Source organism: Parambassis ranga, chromosome 17 (assembly GCF_900634625.1).
Source record: "Parambassis ranga chromosome 17, fParRan2.1, whole genome shotgun sequence".
NCBI classification, from domain to species: domain Eukaryota; kingdom Metazoa; phylum Chordata; class Actinopteri; family Ambassidae; genus Parambassis; species Parambassis ranga.
The window spans coordinates 19,907,442-19,931,391 of NC_041037.1; the positions used below are offsets into that span (position 1 = coordinate 19,907,442).

The window sequence follows — 23,950 nt, forward strand, 5'->3', positions numbered from 1 at the left end:
TTAATATCTTTTACGGTATATGTACAGTTTCGACAGCAGAGAGAGGATATGCATGTGATGTCAGGGGATGCAGAAGTCACTGTGGTTACATCCATTAAGTGGCAAAGAGCTTGCTGAGTGGCACCATTGTGTTAAAAACCATGACCCATAAAAAAAACACACCTAAAAAAGGGGAGGAAAAAAAGCAGTTGTGCGAGTGAGTACAAATAGATAATAACAAGAAATATATAATTTAACAGACATGCTGAAATTTAGAGAGAGAATTGCTGCAATTAAGAGAAACAAAGGGAATCCAGCAGCTGAAACCTCAGCCTGACAAGCATGACACCACTTAAATGTTTTGTTAAATGCTGTGTTCATGACTCATCTAGTAAAATATTTAAAAACATGCTCAACATTGACAATATTTCCCTAGGCATAGGTCTAACCTACCGGTGGTTCAGCTCCAAGCACACAGCTTGAACCCTGGAAAGATGTGTGAGTTTGTAATCTCACAAATCTTTCCAGGCTGTGCAGGCAGTTTCAACAGGATGACACATCTGGAGAGTTGAATTTAGTCATATTGGTGATGTGCCATTTAATTATTGTATCCGTTATAAATGTCAGTATGACCTAAGACATTTACAAGTGTGGGTTACCTTCCTAATCACTAGAGAGCACCGATGAGCAGCTTTGAAGCATGGAGCTTTCTGGAAGCATTAAAACAAGTGAAAATACCTTTAAACCTATGGCTCCAGTCATTGGATTGTCCCTGCAGAGTAAGTTAATATACACCCACCCATCCATTTATGCCAAACCTACCACACACACACCAGCCCCAATGAAAAAAGAGAATAATTAAATCCTTGAGGCTCATATCACACAATACCATGTGTGAAGGGATGCGTATCAGTGTTTACCAACCCTTACAAATGGCAAACAAGCATGGCAAAACTGTATGTGTGTGTGTAGACAGAGCAGCTGCTACTCTATGGGTGTCTCCTAGGACCACAGCAGGTCTCTGAATGTTTGTTTTGTGTGTGTGTGCATTCGTGCATTAGTGTATATTTGCTTAGGGAGGCATATGAAGGACACGTCAATGAGAAGGCACCGAAAACCAATCAGACAAAGGGCTGCATATTATATTATGACAGGCTGCCTCTCGTTTACCAATATTAATAAGCCATAACTACTCCAAGCAGGAACGCATTCACATCAAGTGGACTCAGGGAGTCCAGTGGAATTTATTTAGGAGGTTGGTCTAACATCTTACTACTGAGATGTTTCACCCCAGGAATGACCTTGCTGATGTGTTATATGTTTGATGCAATACCAGTCCTGTTAGGCAAAGAGCATAAAGATGGTTCTTTTAGCACATGTGATCCTTTATTCCATGGGCATAATTGCAAAGCTCCAGGTCCATACGAGTAGGTACACACACAAACCAACCATAGGACAAACACTGTTCCCCACTGCTGCGGTTAGCTTAGTCTCTTTTTCATATATTCTTACCTTATTTTATATTTCTTTTCTTATCATGCATGGAACATCTGGAATGTAAGCAATCTGTCCCCCAGTGATCAATAAAGTATTTCTGATTCTGAATGTAGTTAAATGGCAGCAATACACCCCAGAGAACCATAATGTAGATGATTCTAGTCTTAACCAACTGGTTTAACTGCAATAGAGAGAGAGAAACTATGAGGAAGACAGCAAACACAGTGCATATTAAAGCAATGGCCCCTCATGAGAACTGAACTCGACTACACAAAGAGGATGGCACCCTGGTCATGACTTGCCATTTTTGTAGGAGACATGGGGGTCATGGCCTCCACTGTACTGCTGATTATATGTGGTGTGCTGCATTTGTGTTAGAAATGTTTTAAATAATATAATGCACGCATATGCATGTGTAAAAATCATTGCAGTTATTTAAAATGTACAAGTGATCGATTCAAACAATAAAAATCCAGCCCATCATTCCATCACCGCCTAGAGACAGCATGCTGTCAGTGAGCTCATTCCTGTCAAATCAGATTCTACTGTCTAAACCTCCCAAAAGTTCTCAAGCTGCCTTGGAGCTGTGCCTCCCTCTAGTGTTGAATATCTGTCATCAACACATCTGAATACATTACAACAGAACACAGTGCAGAGTGATGAAGAGCGACATTTGAAGCTGTAGAGTAAATATGATGTTTTCTGTTTAACTGCTTGTAGCCTTTCAGGATCATTACTTTTAAATGAAGGCCACTCTTGTAAAATGAATTTGTAGTGTGTGTGTGTGTGTGTGTGTGTGTGTGTGTGTGTGTGTCCTGAAGAACAGCTATTATCTCAGTGCATTGTTTCCATGTTGGTGTTGGTAGCGCTCACTGCTCAAGGTCAGGAAGCATTTCTATTCAAGGCTTTATCATTAGACTAGACTAGATGATGAGCTCTGAAAATGGCTTAGAGACAGATCAATACACCTGCTCAGAGCTCTTTTACGGGTTGCTCTCTCAATCAATAGCCACTGTCAGACTCAGCATGTCCTGTCTGGTCTGCTCTGGCTCAGATTAGAGGACAGGAGTGAAGAGAAGTGCTTTTTCCTTAGTGAAGAATATAAATCAGGCTGATCTTAAAAGGTTGTGCTTCGTAAGGAATTTGTCTTGATATTGTTTGATACATTAGAAAAAGCCTAGTAGGAGTAGCATGTATTTTTCCTGTTTGTGATGTAGTGCTTATTAATATGAAGGTTAAACCTCCTTTACAATATAATTGCCAGAATCAAGTTGACCTTACAACTTACCAGCTTTGGAGCCAACCCCCAGAACTCATTGACGCTTTGTGTGGGTTCATTTCACTTGATTCAGACACGAAACATTTGGTCACTTTTTGGAAAAACCATCAAAAGTCAAGAATAACAGAAGAATGGAAAAACTATGAATAAATGACACAGGGGCGCCTCCTAAGGTTCACAGGTCAGGTGCTTTTCAATTTCTTTGAAACACAGATCAGTAGATGTTCTGATTGCTCCAGTAAAAAGAAAAGAATCCAAATGTGTGTGTGTGTGTGTGTGTGTGTGTGTGTGTGTATGTGTGTGTGTGTGTGTTAGCAGTGCATGTGTAGGGTATAAACACAGTCGACAAAAGAATCAATGTGTTTCCTTTGACATGTTGGTGCAGGGTGATGTGTTGTTGCCCTGGGACCTCCACTGGCTGCCTGCTCTGTATCTGAACAATGTTATCTCATTCTCTCTGTCCGTCTCTGCCTCTGTCTGTTTCTTCATCTCTTTATTTTGCTCTGCTGACACCACCCCCACTTCTAGCTTTCAGCAATTTCAGGCTCTCTCAATTATCCCATTTGAATTCTTCAGGTAAACAATACATGTGGCTAATGAATCTTTTATGTGTGTGAGTGTGTGCTTCATGTAGGAATTAGAGAGACCTCTTTTTATTAGTAGTGGGAGGTTTTGAGGTTCCCCTTGTGACAGACAGCTGATCAGAAGAAATGATGTATGAAAGCTTAAGAAAAGACAAACTGGCTGGCTGCATGATAGACTTGTAGAGAAAGGTGGAATTTGACCTCTTTATATCCTATTCATGACTATCAGACTAAGTGGGGTCCACACACACACACACACACACACACCTTTGGCAGAGTGGCCAGATGGAAGCCTCTCGTCAGCGCAAGACACATGAAAGATGTTTGCAGACCTCAATACTGGCTTCTTTGCAGCTACTCTTCCTTTTAAACCTTGTTCCATCAGTTGTCTGCTTATGGTCATTCTGCAGATTTTCTCAGACTCTGATCTAGAAAGAGTCATCGCAGCCTGAAAATCAGTGGTGCTCTCCCCTCTGTCTCTAATTAAAAACTTAAGGTGTCTGCTTCAGTTAACGTTCGTTTCTTGCCTCTTCCTTGTCTTTCAGTTTCAGTGACTTCTCGACATTTTACCCTTTTTGAACAGGAATGAGGAATGATCTTCTACATACTGGTGTATTAACTATTACAGAAACACAAACAATGATTTTGGTAATTACCAGTGCTGTCAATTTAAGGTTTACATAATAATAAAAGAGTAATAACACATAAGGACGTACATTTGTTTTCAGTGTGTGTCTGTTTCACAAACAATATATGTGTGTATATATATATGTGCACACATTCATATACTGTCTATACAGAGAATGGTATTAGAAACAGGAGGCAAAAGAGCCAAACAGCTGAGGAGGGAGAAAAGTCAGGGAAGGAGAGGAGCTGGGGAATAAGGGGGAGGTTGTGAGTGCTGAGATGGGATCTGGACCGTCTGTGTTGTTCGGTGTCAATTGAAGGGCTTTTTCCATCATCTGCCAGTGTCCTGGTGAGAGAAACCTGCTGATGGCAGGAGTATCCTCTTGGCTGGGTCAAAGTCTCCTCCACATGTTTCCTGCAGGCTGTCAGAGCCTTGTTAAAGAGTGGGAGGAGTGTGATACCATCAAAAAGCAATTTAGTGTGAGAGCGGAGCTCTTTAGCCACTGTAGTGGTACAAGAGAAGAAAAATAGAGCTATATATATATATATATATATATATGTGTGTGTGTGTGTGCATATATATATATAGCTTTAAATTTAACAAAAAGAGAAAACAATTAGGAATTGTTAAATAATTCTGTATAAGGTTAAGACTTGTTATTGTTAATAATTCAAATGCATGAGCTTTATTAATTTGCATTTGTACAGCTGTCATGAATGGATTAATTGGACCAGACTGTACACATAAAGCTGGACACGAATGTTTCAGTGCTTTTATTTGAACATTCATCTTAATTGTGTGTCCTGCAGATTCTGTGTGCAAATATACAGTTCATCGTTTTTTTTAAATGTACTTACTTGTCTGTAAAGCTGCAGGACAGAGTAGGATAGTGCAGTCATGCTGATGACAAGTTACAAATGGTATAAAAAGAGCTTAACAAAGGCTAGCAACAACACCAGAGATCTGCTTGTTGAAAAAAATGTTACTGTTTACTGTTTAGTTTTGAGTTAAACTGGGAGTTAGACTCGGGCGTTGCCAACATGGCAACAGAAAGATGACATCATAGATCTTTTACCTGGCACACAAACAAACATATAACCCTGGTTTTATCTTCAGTTCACTGGCTGCCTGTGCACTCTTTTTTTTGTCTGAGCTGTCTTGCCCTGCTGTACTGGGGCAGCAGTGAGTACACTGCCTCCAGTGTACGCACTGGTGTGGCGCGCCTTGCTGGTCATTGTATGACACTGCTTGGTAGCAGCCTTAAACAATTTCCCTCTGGGATTATTAAAGTATCTGAAATAAAAAAAATACCTCTCTGATCATCTCCATCCCTACACACCTTACTCTCAACTCCTCTGAGTGTGCCTAAAACGCATCCACAGTTTTGGTGGCAGCACCAACTGTGGAACGACCTGCCTCTGTACATTAGACAGGCCTCCTCTATAGCTGTTTTTAAATCTCTTCTTAAAATGCACTTTACATTGGCCTTTGCAACAATACAATTACAATTACAACAATGAGACGTTGACTATTTGACCTGATTTTATTTTATTTCACTGTATTTTAAATTTGTTTGAATGTATTCTTTTGTTTATAGTTTTTTTATTTATTATGTTATTCTATTGCTCTTTTATATTATGTAGCACTTTTTGTGGTCAACCTTATAAATAAAGTTTCAGTTGCGGTTTGTTCATATTTTTTACAGTCTATGGAATCAATAAACCATATTTTAATGTTTTTGTTATTTGTATGGAAAATGTAATGTCTTCACCAATGATCCTTAGTAGTGCTACCACTATTATTGAAGTCTGTTACAGAACCATGCAAATGAATTCCCTTTACAATCTGTATACTAAACCAATACAAAGCTGCTGGCTGACAGTAATGAGATTGATATCAGTTATGAATCTAAATATTTAACTCTCAGAAAAAATAATCAACATTTTCCACAGAGTTAGTCCTAGTCTTTTTTGTCTCCTTACATGCACAACACTACAATTTTGAGTAGGTACAAAAATCAGTATTCCTCTGTTACATGGTATAACCATGGGGACCTGTATTCAACATTTAAAACATCCAAACCAGATACTGTACACCTGATAGACAAACACGGTGGCACAAACATTGAACATTAATTTACCAGCATGCATGCATAACCCCTAACCAAGTACTAGGATACCACATCTGAGACTAGTAAACAGCACCATCTGTTGGATATCACAGCACACTACCAGATGTCCATTCACTGACGTCGCACCATTTGAAATTGAATTTTTTTTTTTAAATATTTCCTTATAAATAAAATCTCTGGTGGTCCATCAGTAGAGTTCATCCTCCCTGCTTGCTGTTTGTCTGAACCATGTTCATTTCAAATACAGCACGCTTTCTGGTTTTAGACTCTGTGGTTTATTCCCTTCTATTTCTATTCTATTAAAGGACACAATAGATAGCTGCTGACTGCCCTACATGGTCCTAATATTGCAGGGAGAAAAGCTGTTTTTTTATTATACTTTCTGCCCACATACTGTATCTTCTTCAAAGAGCGGTTGTAAATCAGTTAAATGACCATCTGCATAGAAACAGTCTGTTTGAAGTGTTCCAGTCTGGATTCAGAGCCCATCACAGCACAGAAACAGCACTGGTTAAAGTCACTAATGACCTCCATCTGCCATCAGACCGTGGACTTGTCTCTGTACTTGTTCTACTGGATCTCAGTGCTGCCTTTGACACTGTAGATCACAGCATTTTACTACACAGATTAGAACATGAGATTAGGATTAGAGGGACAGCACTACACTGGTTTAAATCATCATCTGACAGATTCCACTTCATTCATGTTTATGATGTCTCCTCCTAACTTACAAGGGTTAATCACGGTGTTCCACAGGGTTCAGTACTCGGACCGATCCTGTTCACCCTCTACATGCTCCCTCTAGGAAACATCATCCAGAAGCACGGCATAAACTTTCATTGTTATGCTGATGATACCCAGCTGTATTTATCCATGGAGCCGTCAGTCAGACTACAGGCATGTCTACAATTTTTTCACTATTAAACTGAAGTTGTTTTTGGTCCCAAATATCTTAGAACTAGATTATCTGATAACATTCTGTCAGGTTACGCTGAGGTTGGCGACAACAGGCGCAGGACAGGAGTTTGAGTGTAGAGAAAATCAGTGTCTTTAATGCGGAAGGTAGGTCAGTACATAGATGGTCTAATGATCATAGATGATCAGCCAGGCGAATGTAGAGAAAGGTCAAAAAAAAAAAAACACCAGAGTCTAAAAACCAGTATCAGATAGGCTAAGGTATTCAGAGGGCTAAAGCTAGAGCAATGGTCACAAAACTGAGTGACATAACAGACATAATATATACGAGGGAGGGAGAGACAATGAGACGCAGGCGAGACACATTAGGGCGGGGCAGGTAATCACTAGGAGGAAGGAGCACACGAGGAAGGGGAAGACAAGACATCTGAAACAAGAGGGAGATTAGTGACTTCAAAATAAAACAGGAAATGATACAGTAGAAGCCAAAATACAAAATAAACGCCCCTGGCTCAGTGACGGATACCTGACACATTCTTTCTCTTGATGGCAATACTTTGGCCTCCAGTATGACTTTGAGGAACCTCAGTGTTATCTATGATCAGGACATGTTGTTTATCTCTTATGTTCCTAATAGGACACTCTGATCTCTGAGTGCAGGTTTACTTGTAGTTCCTAGAATTCATAAAAGTACAATGGGAGGACGAGCCTTTAGCTATCAGGCACCGCTACTATGGAAGCAGTTACCAATCTGGGTCCGAGAGACAGACACCGCCTCCACCTTTCAGACTAGACTTAAAACATTTCTGTTTAGTAAAGCATCCTTGCTGTCCTGTCTGCTTCTTCTTCTTCTTCTCTTCCTGGTAAAATGCACTATTTGCATTGCGTTGCGTTGAAAAGGCTGATCAGGTGGTGTCCAGGATGGAAGTTGCCACACCCTCACTCTGGAGAGCCACAAAAAGCTGCCAATGTGATCCAGAAAGGGCAGAGGGCAAATAATCTTTTTCTTTGACCTTCTCATCTTTTGTTTTGTAGCCAGGATAGCACACAGTGATGAGGTACAGCAGTACACTCCTGATGGTGGCGCAGTAGAATGTCACTAAAGTCTTTATTTCTTTCTTCTTTTCCTTCTCAGAACTCTCAGTTACTGGAAATGCTGCCAGCCTTCCCCATCACCCAGGTGCACGTCCCCAGCTATTCAAAGTTAGGGAGCCTCTCCACATAGTCACCAATGGTGTGGAAGGGGGCGGGTCAGCCAATGAGTCAGTAATATATTAGATTTAGTGAGAACTGTGGGCTGTCTGCCTGCTAGGCTATACCCAAATGAAGCAATCATTGCCAGATGTTTGGTCAAGTCACTTATTTGTCTGAGGGCAACATCCAATGTATAAAAATATAATTTATTGATGTCATACTTCATATCCATCCATGAAAATAGAACTGGCCCTAACAGTCAGTTATAGCAATCACAGTAACTCCACATTCATTCATTAGACGTAAATACATGAATCATTCAGTGTACTGCTTAGACTCAGTGACAAAATTAAAGCTGTGGGACTGATCAGTACCAGGCACATTTCTCTGTACATCTTTATATACTCAGGACATTTTTGCAAGTCCAAGAAATAGTTTGTCATTTAGTAACTGCTGTAGAAACATAACATAACCTGCTCCAAATATTTACCGCATACCTACCTTCCCAAAAGCAGCTCTCCAATGAAGAACAGACAGTGTAAGTGTGCTAACCAGCAGCAGGTAACTGGTGCTCAATGCCCACTTTGAATGGACAGACACATATCTCATTTTGCTTTCTTAAGCAAGCTAAGTTAGCTTAGCTCCATAGACAGTCTCAATGCAACATCATATTTTGTGACCAATCAGAAAAGTGTTTACCTGCAAATGTCACGTGCACAGTTTGTGTAATTACCCTTTATGCCAGAAGATGGAGACAAGAGTTCATCTACATGATATAGGTGTGTATGCATCATGTATATATTTATGTCTATTTGTATGTGTGCTGTGATTGTTTGTTAGTGGCAAACAACACATCGCTCATTTTTGCACAAGCCAGAAAACAGGGGGCCACGTTACATTTAAATAGAGTGTAGAGGCATAGAGTCTGGTCAGTGACACTGAAATTCTCACAGAAAACTAAATGATGATGGTTATCCTAAACTAAACTCAGATCATCATCTGATGCTAACAAAGCCTCAACATCTGGGGCTGAGAAATGAAGCCCAAGCAGAAATGTCAAAAACTGCAGTTCCGATCCCGCCTTTGGGGGCCACAAGGGGAAGTGTTTTAATTCCTGTAGACTACCATGTTTACAGCCTGGTACAAAAAATGGTTTTAGCCTCTATTAATTCCCTTTTTGTGACAACTGTACAGAGGAGTAAATCTTTATACAGTGCTCAAAAAAATAAATAAAGGGAACACTAAAATAACACCTCCTAGATCTCAATGAATGAAATATTCCAGTTGAAAATCTTCATTCATTACATAGTGGAATACGTTGAGGACAAAATAACATAAAAATGATTAATGTAAATCAAAAATATTAACCCATGGAGGTCTCCACTCAAAATAAAAGTGGAAAATCACTTTGCAGGCTGATCCAACTTGAGTGGAAATTCCTTAATATCAATAGTCAAAATGCCTGGGCATGCTCCTGATGAGGCGGTGGATGTTGTCCTGAGGGATCTCCTCCCAGGACCTGGATCAGTCAACTCTTAGACAGTCTGTGAAGCAACGTGGCATTAGTGGCTGGAATGAGACATGATGTCCCAGATGTGCGCAGTTGGATTCAGGTCTGGGGAACGGGCAGGCCAGTCCATAGCATCCATGCCTTCATCATGCAGGAACTGCTGACACACTTCAGCCATATAAGGACTAGCATTGTCATGCATCAGAAGGAACCAAGGGCCCACTGCACCAGCATATGGTCTCACAATGGGTCTGATGATATCATCCTGGTATCTAATGGCAGTCAGGGTACCTCTAGCTAGCACATGGAGGGCTGTGCAGCCCTCCAAAGAAATGCCTCCCTACACCATTACTGACCCACCACCAAACCGGTCATACTGGAGGATGTTGCAGGCAGCAGAACATTCTCCATGGTGTCTCCAGACCACGTCTGTCACATTTGTTCAGTGTAAACCTGCTCTCATCCGTGAAGAGCACAGGACGCCAATGGTGAATCTGCCAATCTTGGTGTTCTCTGGCAAATGCCAATCGCCCTCACAGTGTTGGGCTGTAAGCACAAGCCCCACTGGTGGACGTTGGGCCCTCATACCACCCCCATGTCTCCTGGTGTACTGGTCTGTCTCCTGGTATCTCCTCCCTGCTCTGGACACTGTGCTGACAGACACAGCAAACCTTCTTGCCACAGCTCTCATTAATGTGCCATCCTGGATGAGCTGCACTACCTGAGCAACTTGTGTGGGTTGTAGACACCGCCTCATGCTTCCTCTAGGAGTGAGAGCACTGACAAAATTCAAAAGTGATCAAACATCAGGCAGAAAGGATGAGAGCAGAGAAATGGTCTGTGGTCAGCACCTGCAGAACCTCTCCTTTATAGGGCTGTCTTGATAACTGCCTCATTTCTACCTGTCGTCTGTTCCATTTGAACAACAGCAGCTGAAACACAATCAGTGTTGGTCCTAACTGGACAGGCTGATTTCACACAAGTGTGATTGACTTGGAGTTACATTGTGTTCTTTAAGTGTCCCCTTTAGTTTGTTGAGCAGTGTGTAATTAATTTGTTTTTTTTTTTTTAATTATATTAAGACTTTATTAAGGATGTGCCCACTTTGATTGACTGGTCACCCCTTTGCCTGTATTTGTATTAACAGCAAATTTTTAGTTGGACATATAGGCTGTTTTAACCTCACACACAGGCTCAGAACAGCTCTTTAGGAAAGAAGATTCATTCATACTATATTCATATTAGTCTCTGGTGCAAGCACTGTACTTGAACTTATCTTTGTGGTGGATAATTTTTTGATGCACCATATTGAATACTAAGAAGGAATCCAATCAATGTGTTGTCATTTTCACTTATCTAGTGATCAACATATCATGGGACATGTAATAGATGCACACACAGAAGATATTACTACCTTTAACAGATGAGAGAGCAACACATGTTCAATCCTCAGGTGTTTGGCCATTTCTATGTAAAATTGATTTATCAGTAACATGTTACATGTGCTGGCTAAAGCTTTTGGCTAAAACCTGGAACAGGCATACAAAACAATAAGACACATTACAGGCAGAGCGACTGTAAACAAAACTAAATTCAGGCAAACAAACTATTGATGGGTAGAATTTTAGTCTTGGGTCAGGGTTGGGACATGATTCCTTTTGTGTGAACAAATGATGTCTTTCTGGCATAAAGTATATCTCAGCTCAGTGGATGAAAAGAGCTGCTATCCAGGAGCCAACGTCCCACATAGTAAAGTAGCTCTGGGTACCAGTGGACACCATCTACTTGATGCACACTGCTGAACTCTTTCACCATCCCAACCAGGGACAGAAATGAATGCCACAGTCGAACAGGTGCAAAAACCCAGTGTGCAAGGTCATGATCCTCAACAGCCGCATAGCAGGATGCCAAAACATGGTCAACTATGATAGTTCCATGAGATGTCATGGGTGCATAAGACCCTTCGTGTTGCTCTGTGTAAACTCTTGTTACTCTTGCAGGGATCAGGTGGTCTGATTGGTTGTTCCCTACAACAAGAAGCCACTGTCCAGGTTTGACTTTACTGGTAAACACAGCCATAATGCCACTGCTGCTATTGTTGTTCATTACAAAGACAAGGTGAGCTGGAGTCAGTGTCAGTCTACGACAGGGCTCATCGGTCTCCAAGACATAAAACTCTCTGGAAATGTGTTGGTCCTTGTCCATGAACATGAGGAAGTCACTGGGAACAGAATTTCCTTGTTGGTCAGCAGCCAGCACCTTATCCCCTACCTGGAGCTCATTCAGTGTTTTAGTCCCTCCTCCTGCCAGCATCACCATAGATGAGCCAGGGAAGCAACCCCCAGACTTGGCTGCCACGGAATTTTCTGGAAGATTTAGAATGATTATGTCAGAAAAGGCTCAGATGAAGGAACAAGTTGCAATGGTTGCTTCTCTGTTGTGATCATTGGCCATAACACCAAAAACATCAAATAACTATCCAGTGGGGGTGTTTGGTCTCTTGTTTGCAGGTTAGGGTTAGGGTTAGGGTTAGGGTTCACCTTACCCCAGAATGGAGAGGGTAGGGCTAAGTGTCAGGGACAAGAAGTAAAATCGGATTGGACCTTATTTTGAACCACACTAATACTTAAAACTTTTGTGGACTTAATTTGACTATGTCACATTCGGACACATGGTCAGAGTCGTATGTATGAGCTTAATGGTAGCAGTTTTTAATGTGAGTCAAACGTTTAGTAATTTTTTTCCCCAAAACTAACCATGTAAATGTCATCTGTAAACCTAACCAGGATGTTTTATACCTAAAGCCAACCAAAAGCATGTGACCCAGGAACACAGCAGCATGATGGCGATCTAAAACAGCGAGACAAAACTAAACAGCTTAATGAAAGTGCTGCCTTTGGCTCCAGCGGGTGATGAGAGTGTGTGGGTAAAACACATTCTCACGGCCAGGATGCATCTCACCAAAATACATACAACACCAAAGGTCATTCATTCTGGTACAGCTTGTTATGACACGTGCAGTGTCAGGTTCTTAGGAAAGGTGGTAGCGGCACATCATGTGGGCTTTCAACCAGGGCTCCCAGGGTTGAGTTTTAAAAGTGCTTGGTTAGGTTTGCCTTTAGAAAAAATACCATGTTTGGATCTCAGTTATCAAGATTACGGTATAACCCCCTTTGTTTTCTACAATATGATTCTCTGCTTGAAAAAGACTGACTGATACTGTTGCCATTTTATAGTCCAATTATTCCTGCAGTCAAAAGCTGGACATAATGCATCTTACTGACTCAATCTTGCCCACCATGTAAAAGGACCATAATGACATCAGTGAGTTTCATGTAATGAAATTCACCCACCTGCTTTCACAGAACAGTGGATGTGGGCTTTGGACTCATAGTAGACCCAGTCAAATCCTGCCTCCACAGCCAGCCTGGACAGCATGCCATACTTGCTCTTATCCCGGTCTGAGGTGGTGATGTCCACTGCTCGGCCCTCATAGTGCAAAGACTCTTCAGAATGATGGCCGTCCTCATCCCAGCCCTCCGTGACCCGGAGTTTGACCCCAGGCCACTGATTCATGACTGAAATAGCCAGAGAGTTCAGCTTGTCCTTACACCTCTGAAAGGCGAGAGATATCATGTTCACATTAGTAACATTAACCTTACTGTATGTTTGGTTTTATACTATACATTGAATCTACTTTTAAGAGTAAAAGTCTGTCAGGTGACAAAATGTCCATCATCTGGTGGACTCTAGACTCTACTAATCAAACCACAATTGGTATTTCTGTATATTCACATGCTTGTCCTGGACTTCAGAACTTTATGCTGGACTTTCCAGGCTTCTTATGTGAGCAGAGGAATTAGTCGTAAGTGGGAGTTAGAGCCCAGCAGAGTCACGCACTGCCAGCTGAGGAAGAGAGCAGTGCAGAGCTGCCGGGTACTGTGCAGGGACAGCCGATGGAGTCACTGTCTGCAGTAACTACTGTCTTTTAGATGACAATCATTTGTAACATTACATTAATAAAGGGTTGGGCCACACCTGCAGAGGAGTGCTGAGTACAGTTTGTTATCTAACTGTTATCAGAGGCAACAACCTAAGAATGTAACACCCAGAAGGCTGATAAATGATGCTGCTGCATACCCCTTGGATAAGAACCATGTGGCCTCTTTTGCCTGTATCCCGGGGTCTTGGTCTGGGCTTGTAGCACCAATGAGGTTTTGACAACTTTATCTTTTCAGACAATGGTAACTAAAACTGCTAATAGGCAGAGGGAGAGTGAATCTTATAGGCTCGTCTTACTACTGACCGAATGAGGATCAAAATAGTTTAATAGTCCATAGGCAGCATTGGTAGAGGCAGAGCAGAAAAGTCTGTGGTTTACCAATCACACATGACAACGTAAAAATGAGCAAGCACCTTGCATCGCACCTTTACACCAGTGGTGTGTGAGCAGAGTCTTTTCCAAATGTCAGCAGCAGTTTTGCATTTAGTCCAATAAAATATAGGTGTTGTCATTCTGATTTTCAAGCACACCAAATAGAAGCAAATTAAGTGAACATAGACGACACTGCACTGCCAACTCAACAGAAAAGCTTCCAGTCACTTTAAGAAGGTGACAGACAGACACATGTTGGTTATTAATGCCTTCATTCATGAATTTATTGAAGTGCTTATAATTCTGCTAGCCTGCTTTACTTACACATCCTGGTTGCATTATTAGTTAAGCTGTTGCTTATGTCACATGATGTCACAACCTCAATCAAGCTTTTGTGTATTTAGTTGTGTATTTGCAGCACATGTGATATGAGGTTGACGCAGGATGTGTTATTTTCCCTTGAGCCTATAATAATTGAGATTTTGGGCACAGCAGTATGACTCCATTCATCCTGCTGCATGATGGTGAACAGGAACAGTTCATGGAGCGTTCACTAAATATTGCACTGAATTGCACGCCTGGCGACCTTAAAAACTAATTCTCTAAAATCATCACTCCCTGTGAAGGTAAAGCAGAAAAGTAACTCCTATGAATTAGCCTCGGTGTGAAATTGTTACAGTGTCATTCATAAATTCTTTTGAAATATTACATATATTCCCAAATAAGCCATTTGCATGAGGCGGTAAACTGGCCACTCATCAGCAGCACTGGTCTCGGTCTTTAGCCGGCAACTGAAGACCGGCAAGAAACAGAGCGATGCGCTCACGTCCCACTGTCATTCATCTGCTCTGTCTTATTATGTAAAAAGAAAAATGGACAAAAACCCCCGTCACCTACTTGTGTCATGAGCCGGTCCGCGTTAGTATTCTCCTCATCTTTAAAGAGAATATCGGGGTTGTAGTTAGGAGTTAGGTCCTTGAACCTCTCCGAGTTGCGGCTGATCTTGCCTTCATACTTGCCGCTGGCTCCCAGGGTTTTCTCAGCCACGTTGGGGATGAACTGTTTTAGAGCCAGTGGTGTCAGCTTCTTGGGGGGCCTCCGCTTCCCGTATCCTCTGCCCGGTCCACAGCCAGAGCCGGCGGACGCCAGCAGCAGGCAGAGCGACGCGGACAGCATCACTCTCATCAGGACCATCCTTCGCTGACGAGGAGGATCCCGGAGGAGGTGAAGGTGCCTGGGATTGATCTTCTTTTTTTTTTTCTTTAAGTATTATATCCACTGTAATTGGATCAGTGCAGGTGCAATACCTCCTGTAGGTCTGTCTGACTCTCTACCCCCTCTCTCTCCTCCTCTCTCTCTCTCCCCCTCTCACGCTGACTGCCCTATCCTGCCTGCTTTCAAAAGCATAGTACAAAAGTAAGGTGCACAAGTTGCAGTGCGAAACATCTGAATAAAATCAATAGCTGCTGCATCACCTGATCCTCTGCACACTTTTACTCACAGATTTGACAGAGACCTCTGAGAACCTGCTGTAGCTCCTGTGTGGATGTAGTGTCTCTCTCCTTAAATGTCTGACTGCATTACTCTAACACTGGGTTCAGGGTGCTGTGGTGGCCATAAAGCACCTGTTGCAGGACTCACTGGATCATTTAAATGTTAAACTTGTTACACTGGTGACATTCAAAATCAAGAATGCAGTTGAGTATGAGAACCAGTTAAAGGTTCCACAAGTGCATCTAGCTTGCTCATGTTTGTTTTGGCACACTGTGGGCTGGTAGCATGGATGCTAGGAAAAACTCACAGTCATGCTACATTTTAAAGCCTTTTGGTGGAATTTGCTGCTCTGCAGCTGCAGTGGATTCCACTTCACACTAATGAATACATACAATAATCTAGAGCAAACTAAATGACAATAGTAATGCAGATATAATGCCATATAATAGTATTTTAGATCTTTTTTATGGTTTATTGTTAGAAAGACGAAAGGCGTGAATGTGGGACAGGCCCCTGTAGTACAGGACAACGCAAGTTAAAAATGGGTGGATGGATGAAAACATTGATTGATTTGATTCACGGTAAATTAAATCAAAAAATTTCAAATAAAAAGTGGGAACAAAAAAAGAAAGACCAGTGTCCAGGAAGGAGCATGACTACTAGCCCCCACCACTACATTTGTGTTTATACTTCCTATAGCTATGCTCATTCCATTCGTTGTCAACATGAGCCATAATTAATGCATGAGTAATAGTAGAAGTTGTTTTTCTATGTAAGTGCAGTAACTGAAACGTTACATTAAAATAATCTTCAGAATAATCTTCAGGTGTTATGATGAAGTCTATGGTGGCTCGTTCTGTCTGTCGCAGCGTTAGTCGAGGGTCTCACATCAATTAACAGAAACTACAGACTGCAGGCATGAAATGCTCAAAATGTTGGAATTAGAATTTCTTATAATCCTGATCCTCAAACTATGTTAAGAGTCTTAAGTGAGGAATCAGGCTGGTTAGTGCTTTTCAATAGGAACAGTCAATTTGGAGCCCTCATTATGTACTGATACACACAAAGGTCCAGATGAGCTACAAGATTGTGATGTAAACTTTTGTGCTTTTTTCACCTGCAGGGATTGAAAACTGTATTCCTCTTTAGTGTAGTTGCACTTTTTTATAGCATTTTGTCAAAATCTACAGCAGGCACGCTGCTCATTGCACTACCTATTGCCTGATAAATGGCAGGGTGGCAGTAAGGTCATGGCTTTGTGCTTGTGTGCTTGCTCAGACCCTTCACATTAGAAGAATCATTATCATTTGTTGCTCAGTTGTTGCAATGCTCCTTTATCGCCAGTCATCATATCTAATAGACAGGCTCATCAGAGTCCACTGCTCATCACATTAAATCTCCAACACCCGTTCTTCTCCACCACCAATATAAAGAGTGTATCTCTATGTATAGCTATACCTATATATATACAGTATATCTATACCTATCTCAACATTTCTCTCTCTTTCCCTCTCTATCATGCTCTCTCTCGAATCTGGATGAATCTGGAATTCTAAGTTCTGCACTTGAACAGCAACCAGACACTAGAACCACATTTTGTTACAAATTGGATTTATGCAGCAAGTGACTAATACCATCATTGAAACTGTTTTGGATTCACCACATCCTCAGTTTAGCAGTTTTGCCCCCCCCCCCCAAAAAAAAAATAAAAAAAATAAAATAAAATAAATAAATAAAGTACAAATAAAAAAATAAAAAAAATACAAATAAATAAATAAATAGCAAATACTATGTGTCTTCACTTGGTTTATGTGTGTTCTGGAACTGCGAAGCTCATACCATTGCATGTGCTTTTACTAGCAGAACTTCTGGGTCCTACTGTGGCCTAGGTACTTTCAAAGACTGTGGATTGGGGATTGACACAGACCAGACCAAACAGAACAGAACAGAAAAACACTTGAAACAACTGTCAAAGTGATTGTTTTATTTGTGCCATTTTTCATGTGTCCAACTTTATTGTTGTCACAAGAATAGTCAATAAATGAGTCTGCTGGTGTAATCATTGTCTAACTCATCACATCAGTAAAGACATCAGCAGTGTTTATTGGCAGGCCTTCCAATCAGAACAGGCACACATTCTAAAGGAATGATAAGATAAAAAATACTGTTATGACTCCTCCAACCCTCTAATTAAGAGTGATCAATAAATGACATAAAGAATGACCAAAGAGAATGTGCTCTTGGTGTACTTGTGTGTGCCTGTGTGTGTTTGTGTGTGTGCATGTGTGAGTGTATAGAGGGGCAATCTGCAAGATTGAACATTTGTCTTGTAAGAGTGTGATTTAAACTGTCTTGGCTTTGGGAGCAGCCTCAGTCCTTAGAGACTGTGTGTCTGGTCACCGAGTGGATTCTGACCTCAATTCACACAGCAACATGCCACTTATTATTTATCCTCCATCAGCATAAGGAAAAACAGTTAAGGTTAAAAAGTGCTTGGTTAAAAAAAGACATACTTTAATCTTTGTTGAGTCCAATAGAAAATCTTATTTGAAATTTCCTTGTGACATCCTTGAAATATACTGTGTTCACATAATGGGAAAGATGTGAGGACAGATGACAGGACACCTAATCAATTCATCACTGTGTCCTTGTAAACATTTGTTCGAAATTTTAAGAAATATTTCTAGAAGCCCAGAAAACCTGAATGTACAATGCTTGATTGGTCCCTTCAAAAATAAAACCCTTTGGTCAAATTTCTCCACATGCCAACAAACCCATACATGTTACCTCAAGCTAACAAAGCTTAGGGAAAAGGCTACGGTTTGGTCATGAGACAAGCATTCCATGAGGATGCAGAGGTACAATAAAGCGGTTTCATCAGTTCCTGAAAAGATTCTTGAACTGATGAAGCTGCTTTGAGGAGCAGCAAATCATCTTCAAGAAGTTCTGGGAGGGTCAGGAGATGGTTAAAATGTGGCTGCAGCATCTTTTTCTAGCATCAGTTTCTTGATCATCAACTGAACATTTCTCATGCTGTTGATGCCGCACACTAGCTCTTCTTGTTCTGTCCCCACAGCTTGTAAACATACACCTTAACATTGTCCTCCACCTTAATGGCTGATCAGCCCACAAACTCCCAAAGTCTGGCAGCCAAGAACTGTACAAAGTGATGACATCACAGACAGTAAGTCTGATGGTTTACACGGTGAGGTAAGCCCGAGGAAGCTGTTGGTCACCGCCAGCCTCCTGCGTACTTTGCACCATACTTTCTGCAAGCAGCCCATTAGACAAACATGGTACATAAAACATTTCAATTTCATCAACGGCATTAGAAATCACAACTGGAATCTTAATAAGTGCCCTCCTCCACTCATTTCCTCTACATTCTTATTTCTTCGGGTTTTCCTCCTTCCCTCCATTGTCTCCTCTTTCAGCATCTCCACCTCTCATTTACAAAGATGAATGGAATCTTTTTCCTCCTCAGCTCTCTTCCTCCTTTCTTTGTCTTTCATTTCCTTCTTTGTTATTTTCATCCCCCTCCTGTCTTTTCACCTTTGTTTCTCCTCAGTCGTTGCTATGGTTACAGACAGTTTGATCTGACCACAAATGTGGTGATGGATGAAAATAGACCCAGATAAAAAAAGGTGGCTTTTCTGCTTCACCATCTTCTGTTTCCTCTTTTGATTTATTTGTGTTATATTTTCAGTTATGATACATTTCCATAACTTTAACCTAACTCCAACCCTAAACCCAATTATAACTTTAACCTAAACCTTTGAACAGCTTTTAGAAAAGGTGTATGAATGTCCTGACTTTTCCAAAGTGTCTGCTCTTTGCTGCTCCAAACACAAATGAAGACAAACATCTCACAGGCTTGCAGGCACATTTCAACCAACTGAGGAATGTAACATATTTGTGGGTGTAGGCAGGATGCACTGCAAACATGTTTCAATATTTCAAATTTAAGTAATAGCCTTTTTCACAATTTGCTGTCATGACAGGGCAAACAGTCTTTCTTCATTCTGGATATTTTGTAATAATAATATTACCTTTTGGAAGTATTTTGTTGGAATAGTTGATATTTCAGCATTATGGTAATCTGTGAGTGAGTGAGCTTTTTGTTATTCCTGGATATAATGTGTTTATTAAGTACTTCTTTAAAACATTACTGTTACATTTATCATTTATTAGGTCTAAATCATCTATGTTTACGTATTTTGGAGTCGGCATGTCCAACATGTTATTTTTAATTAATTGGATGAGGACTTTTAGGATATTCTGTGGGACTTCCTTATAGATCAAAACAATTCAAAGTATGTTTAGCATTAAAATCATTTAGTTCAAGTATGTTGCCATTTCCATCCATTATGTGTATAACAAACCAAATTTCTTTTGTCATCCAGTCTTCTTTGTTGTTGCAAAGCAATGAAAAAAAATCTGTGCCAGTGTCGCTATGTTGATTGCGTCATTTCGTGCTGCGTTTCTATTGGCTGATTAGTAAACATAGGTCGTACCAGGTATGATCCCTTTGGCTGCTTCCTGTCAGAACTCTAGCTGCTGCGTTCTGGATCAGCTGCAGGCTGTTGATGGAGTAATGTGGACATCCTGATAGTAGTGAGTTGCAGTAGTCCAGTCTAGAAGTAACAAAAGCATGAAGGAGTTTCACTCAGACAGGATGCTCCTGATCCTAGCAATATTATGGGGGCAATTTTAATATGAAGGACCATGGAACATGATCAGACATAACTCTGGTAGCAGGTAATGCAAGGTAATGTAATCATATGCAAATAATATTATAATTAATATTATAATCTAAAGTAAAAAATAAAGAAGTTAAAATGACGTCACTGTTATCCCAGGTCAAAGCTTTTTAAAATGTAAGTCAAGCCTCCCCAAACAGTCTAGGGGATGTGGATTTTACATACCATATTCACAAGGCATCAAAACACAAAAACACACTCTGTCTAAGGAAACACAAGACAACACTATGAACACATGAGGGAGGTCAGGGACAGGGAGGGTAATAATAATAATCAGAGAACCAGGCAAAAAACAAGAAAAACAGAAAACATCCTGGCAACCCACAACAATCCCAGACACGGCACATTTACACTGGACAGCCAGACAAGCACATCTGGGTTTATGTGTGATGTCATCTGGCCTTGGGACTAACACATACACCTGAAAGTCAGTGCTAACAGGTTGAAAGGGGCGGTGGGGGCTATACCTGCAGATTAACCCAGGAGGCTGCAGTCTGTGTCCCCTGTGGCAACACTGGTTTCTTTTACTTATGTAAGTGCTTCATGATGCAAATGCACTTCCACTTCCACCTGTTGGGCATCATGAGGTGTGACCAGTTTATTAGCTGCTATAAATTCTTCACACAGAGCTGATCTAAGTAACCGTGACACTGATAGACTCACATGTCAACTCACGTTTATAAAATAGGTCTTTACTTTGACAAATATTAATATGTGATTCATATAAAGGGCTTAACACATACATGGCTCATGATGAAATTAAAAAAATGAAGTGGTTTATCAGTCTGTTGGACTTTCTCCATGACCGGTGGCCTCGCTCTATTTACTTGGAGTGTAACTTAAACCTGCAGGGATTAGAATGACCTGTTGTACAATGGGGGAAAAATAACAAGGAAACTGCTTAACATGCCTGACCTGCTAATAAGGGTTAGGGACAGTGTGGAATTCTGCCCTTTGCTGTCTCAAACACACTCAGACAGTATCCAGACTGACTGGACTTCTGTCTGTTTCTCTTCAGGGATTCTGGTTTCAAGAGACTAAAGTCCGTCTAAAGTTTGTGTCCATGGGTTGACAACTATGGTTCTTTTTTATGATCATGAGCAGAGCACCATTAAGTCTTTTTAGAAGGGCCAGTGGAAACATATGGCGATGCATATCCTAGAGCCTGTAGTTGCCTGAGTCAGGGCTCGCAAACAGACACATTTTCAAGCGTTTAATGATGTTTATTTGTAGTATGGCACAGTCATGAAAAGTGACAGTGTTTTGCCTCATATATTGAATTCAGGATAAGGCCTTGGCACAGTCAGGGCTGTAAAGGTAATGGCAGTATGTTATCTTCAGATCATAATGTCTTACTAACTGCAAGCCCTCCTCAGTGACCCCATACTCAGAATCCATCTAAATCAGTCTGTGAGGAAAAACACTGACAACCTAATGTTTCTGAATGTCCCCAGTCAGGTGAGGGGGATGAGCTGAGGCACAGTTGTGCCAACCCTCAGCCAGCAGGAAACCACGGCCAGCCGCTCTGAAAGAAAAGATTTTCACATGCCCTAACAGTGTCAGTCTTGTTTGCTAAAGGTGTGGTAGAACCAGAAGTCTGTTCCCACAGTTTGGACTCATTTATTGGATCTTCCATGAACTCTCCCCTGCTCCTTAATGCACTGTGACACAACCAGACTGAGGTCATGTGCCATATGGTGCATAATTATCAGGCCAAGAAATGAGTCCTGGGTTGGTTTCAAGTCTGAAATCTGCATATAGAGTATGTCTGTGACAACCAGTTAGCTATCTATCAGTTCTATCAGCTGACAGTTAACTTTACCACAGGTTAAAGCAAGAAAACAGCTCGCCAGCCATTACTATCACTGCCTTAGTGCTATCCCTGATGGCTTAGAACTGTTTCATACAAACTTCAAAAACTCTTTGCTCTTTTTATATAAACAAACATGTGGTCTGTCATGTGATGATATTCAAAAGGATTCCACCTTATTCAGTTCACAGCATTGTGACAGACCCAAAGCAAGCTGCTGCACAGGGGTGCAGTTTATGAGGAGACAGCTGTGAGAATGTCTTAGAAAGTGATGAGACAAGTCCTACAGTAACTCAGCTAACTGTAGACTGTGGGCTGTTAAAGCTCTGGGAATTCATTCCTTTTTCATTTTCATTTCAGCCACAGCACCGTGTTATGAGGAGAATTACAATAGTTTATTGTTATAAAACTCCTCAGTCATGATTACACTATTTTGCAAAAAGCTACTTAGGTTTGCTGAGCTAGAGTTCGTTTGGCAATACGCCTTTCATTTGACTAAAAGAGGGTCTGTTACACTGCAGTGTTAGTGGATGGCGGACTTTTGTCACACACAAAAAACAAAGAACAATTGGCTGGAATACAATCAGTCACAGCCTGTGAACTGATCAGCAATAAAGTGACCAAGTCATTTGAGCTGATTGACCTATTGTTTTGAATAAGCAATTAAGAGTTCATTTAAAATAAATGACTGATCTGCTGTTGTGATGGAGGTGATCAGCTGGTAGGGGGTTCTCTCATCCAGGCTCTCTCTCTTTATTGAGAACAACAGTGCACTGGCAAAAGAGGATTTTATGGGAAATGTGTATAGGAATTAGTGGCAAATCTAGCCACTAATGAGATTTCCTAATCTTTCTTCCAGCCACCATTCAGTGGATCAAGGCAGCACAAATAGCGTGAACCTCGTCACCTCTCACATCAGCATCAACAACTTAGCAACAAAGGTCCCACTGATGGGTCTGCATTAAAAGTGCTTGTTTGACAGATTTCCTCTGGTTCAAACACTAGCTGAACTTAAAGAACAAAATGCTGTTAGGGGGTGAGTTAGGGCAGCATGCTGGCTCCTAAATCATACCTTGCCAGAATAAAGCAGATTTTCGGTATGACATGCGTGTGAAAGTGAAAAAGCTCCTTTTTAAAGTTCAGTTGACAGACGGATCATTTTTGCTGGTCGATGCTCAGACAGTGACATGGTCACATGATTAAAAGGGATTAACTGCTCATATACACTTTTCTAGAACAGCCAACTATCAAAATGATGTAAGGCAGCTGGCATAAAAAGCATGCCTTTAAAACAATATAGAGCAGTGGTGGAGTGTGTGGGCTATAAAGTATCACTTATCACATATATAGCTTTGGAATTAGCAGTCATTTTTCTTTTATATGGACGCTCATCATTAGGTGGGTTAGAGGGCCCTCCACAACTGTACCCAACTCTCTGATGACTATCACTCATCACAAGTACCAGCTACCACACAGACATGGTCATTGACCGGTGTGAGACAGAGCGTCGGCTCTGTTTTATCGGGTAATTACCAATAAAACAATAAAAGTGGCCATAAAGCTGACATGGATTAAACACAACTGATTTTGTTTTAGGTGGTAAGACTAGGAAACAGAGGAATGAATGATCAAAACTGTTATACAGTTTAATTTTATTGTTGTTACGATTTATACCTTTATACCTGATGTTTTGCATCAACACATTTAAGTGCCATCTAGTGATCTAAAAGCTGAGTTTTTGTCTAAGAACTAAGGGGCCTTTTTAAGGGGAAGCCCACTCTGTTGAACTTTACC

The 23,950-nt window shown here is 41.0% G+C and overlaps 1 protein-coding gene across 1 annotated transcript; it reads right to left on the minus strand.

Annotated features, from left to right (window-relative positions):
* Positions 1-11,349: 11,349 nt before the first annotated feature.
* shhb (sonic hedgehog signaling molecule b) lies at positions 11,350-15,357 on the minus strand. Its single transcript, XM_028427688.1, has 3 exons — positions 14,990-15,357; positions 13,071-13,332; positions 11,350-12,083 (listed from the first exon to the last, which is right to left on the minus strand). Exons 1-3 carry the CDS (start codon positions 15,284-15,286, stop codon positions 11,416-11,418), a joined length of 1,227 nt encoding a protein of 408 aa, XP_028283489.1. The 5' UTR covers positions 15,287-15,357; the 3' UTR covers positions 11,350-11,415.
* Positions 15,358-23,950: the final 8,593 nt, after the last annotated feature.

Bases quoted from the DNA above. Each gene is read 5' to 3' on its own strand.
- shhb (XM_028427688.1), bottom strand. From the start codon at position 15,286: ATGGTCCTGATGAGAGTGATGCTGTCCGCGTCGCTCTGCCTGCTGCTG. The intron at 13,333-14,989 runs GTAGGTGACGGG...CTCGCCTTTCAG, and splicing joins CGGACCGGCTCATGACACAA to AGGTGTAAGGACAAGCTGAA. The intron at 12,084-13,070 runs GTGGGTGAATTT...TAAATCTTCCAG, and splicing joins CCACTGTTCTGTGAAAGCAG to AAAATTCCGTGGCAGCCAAG.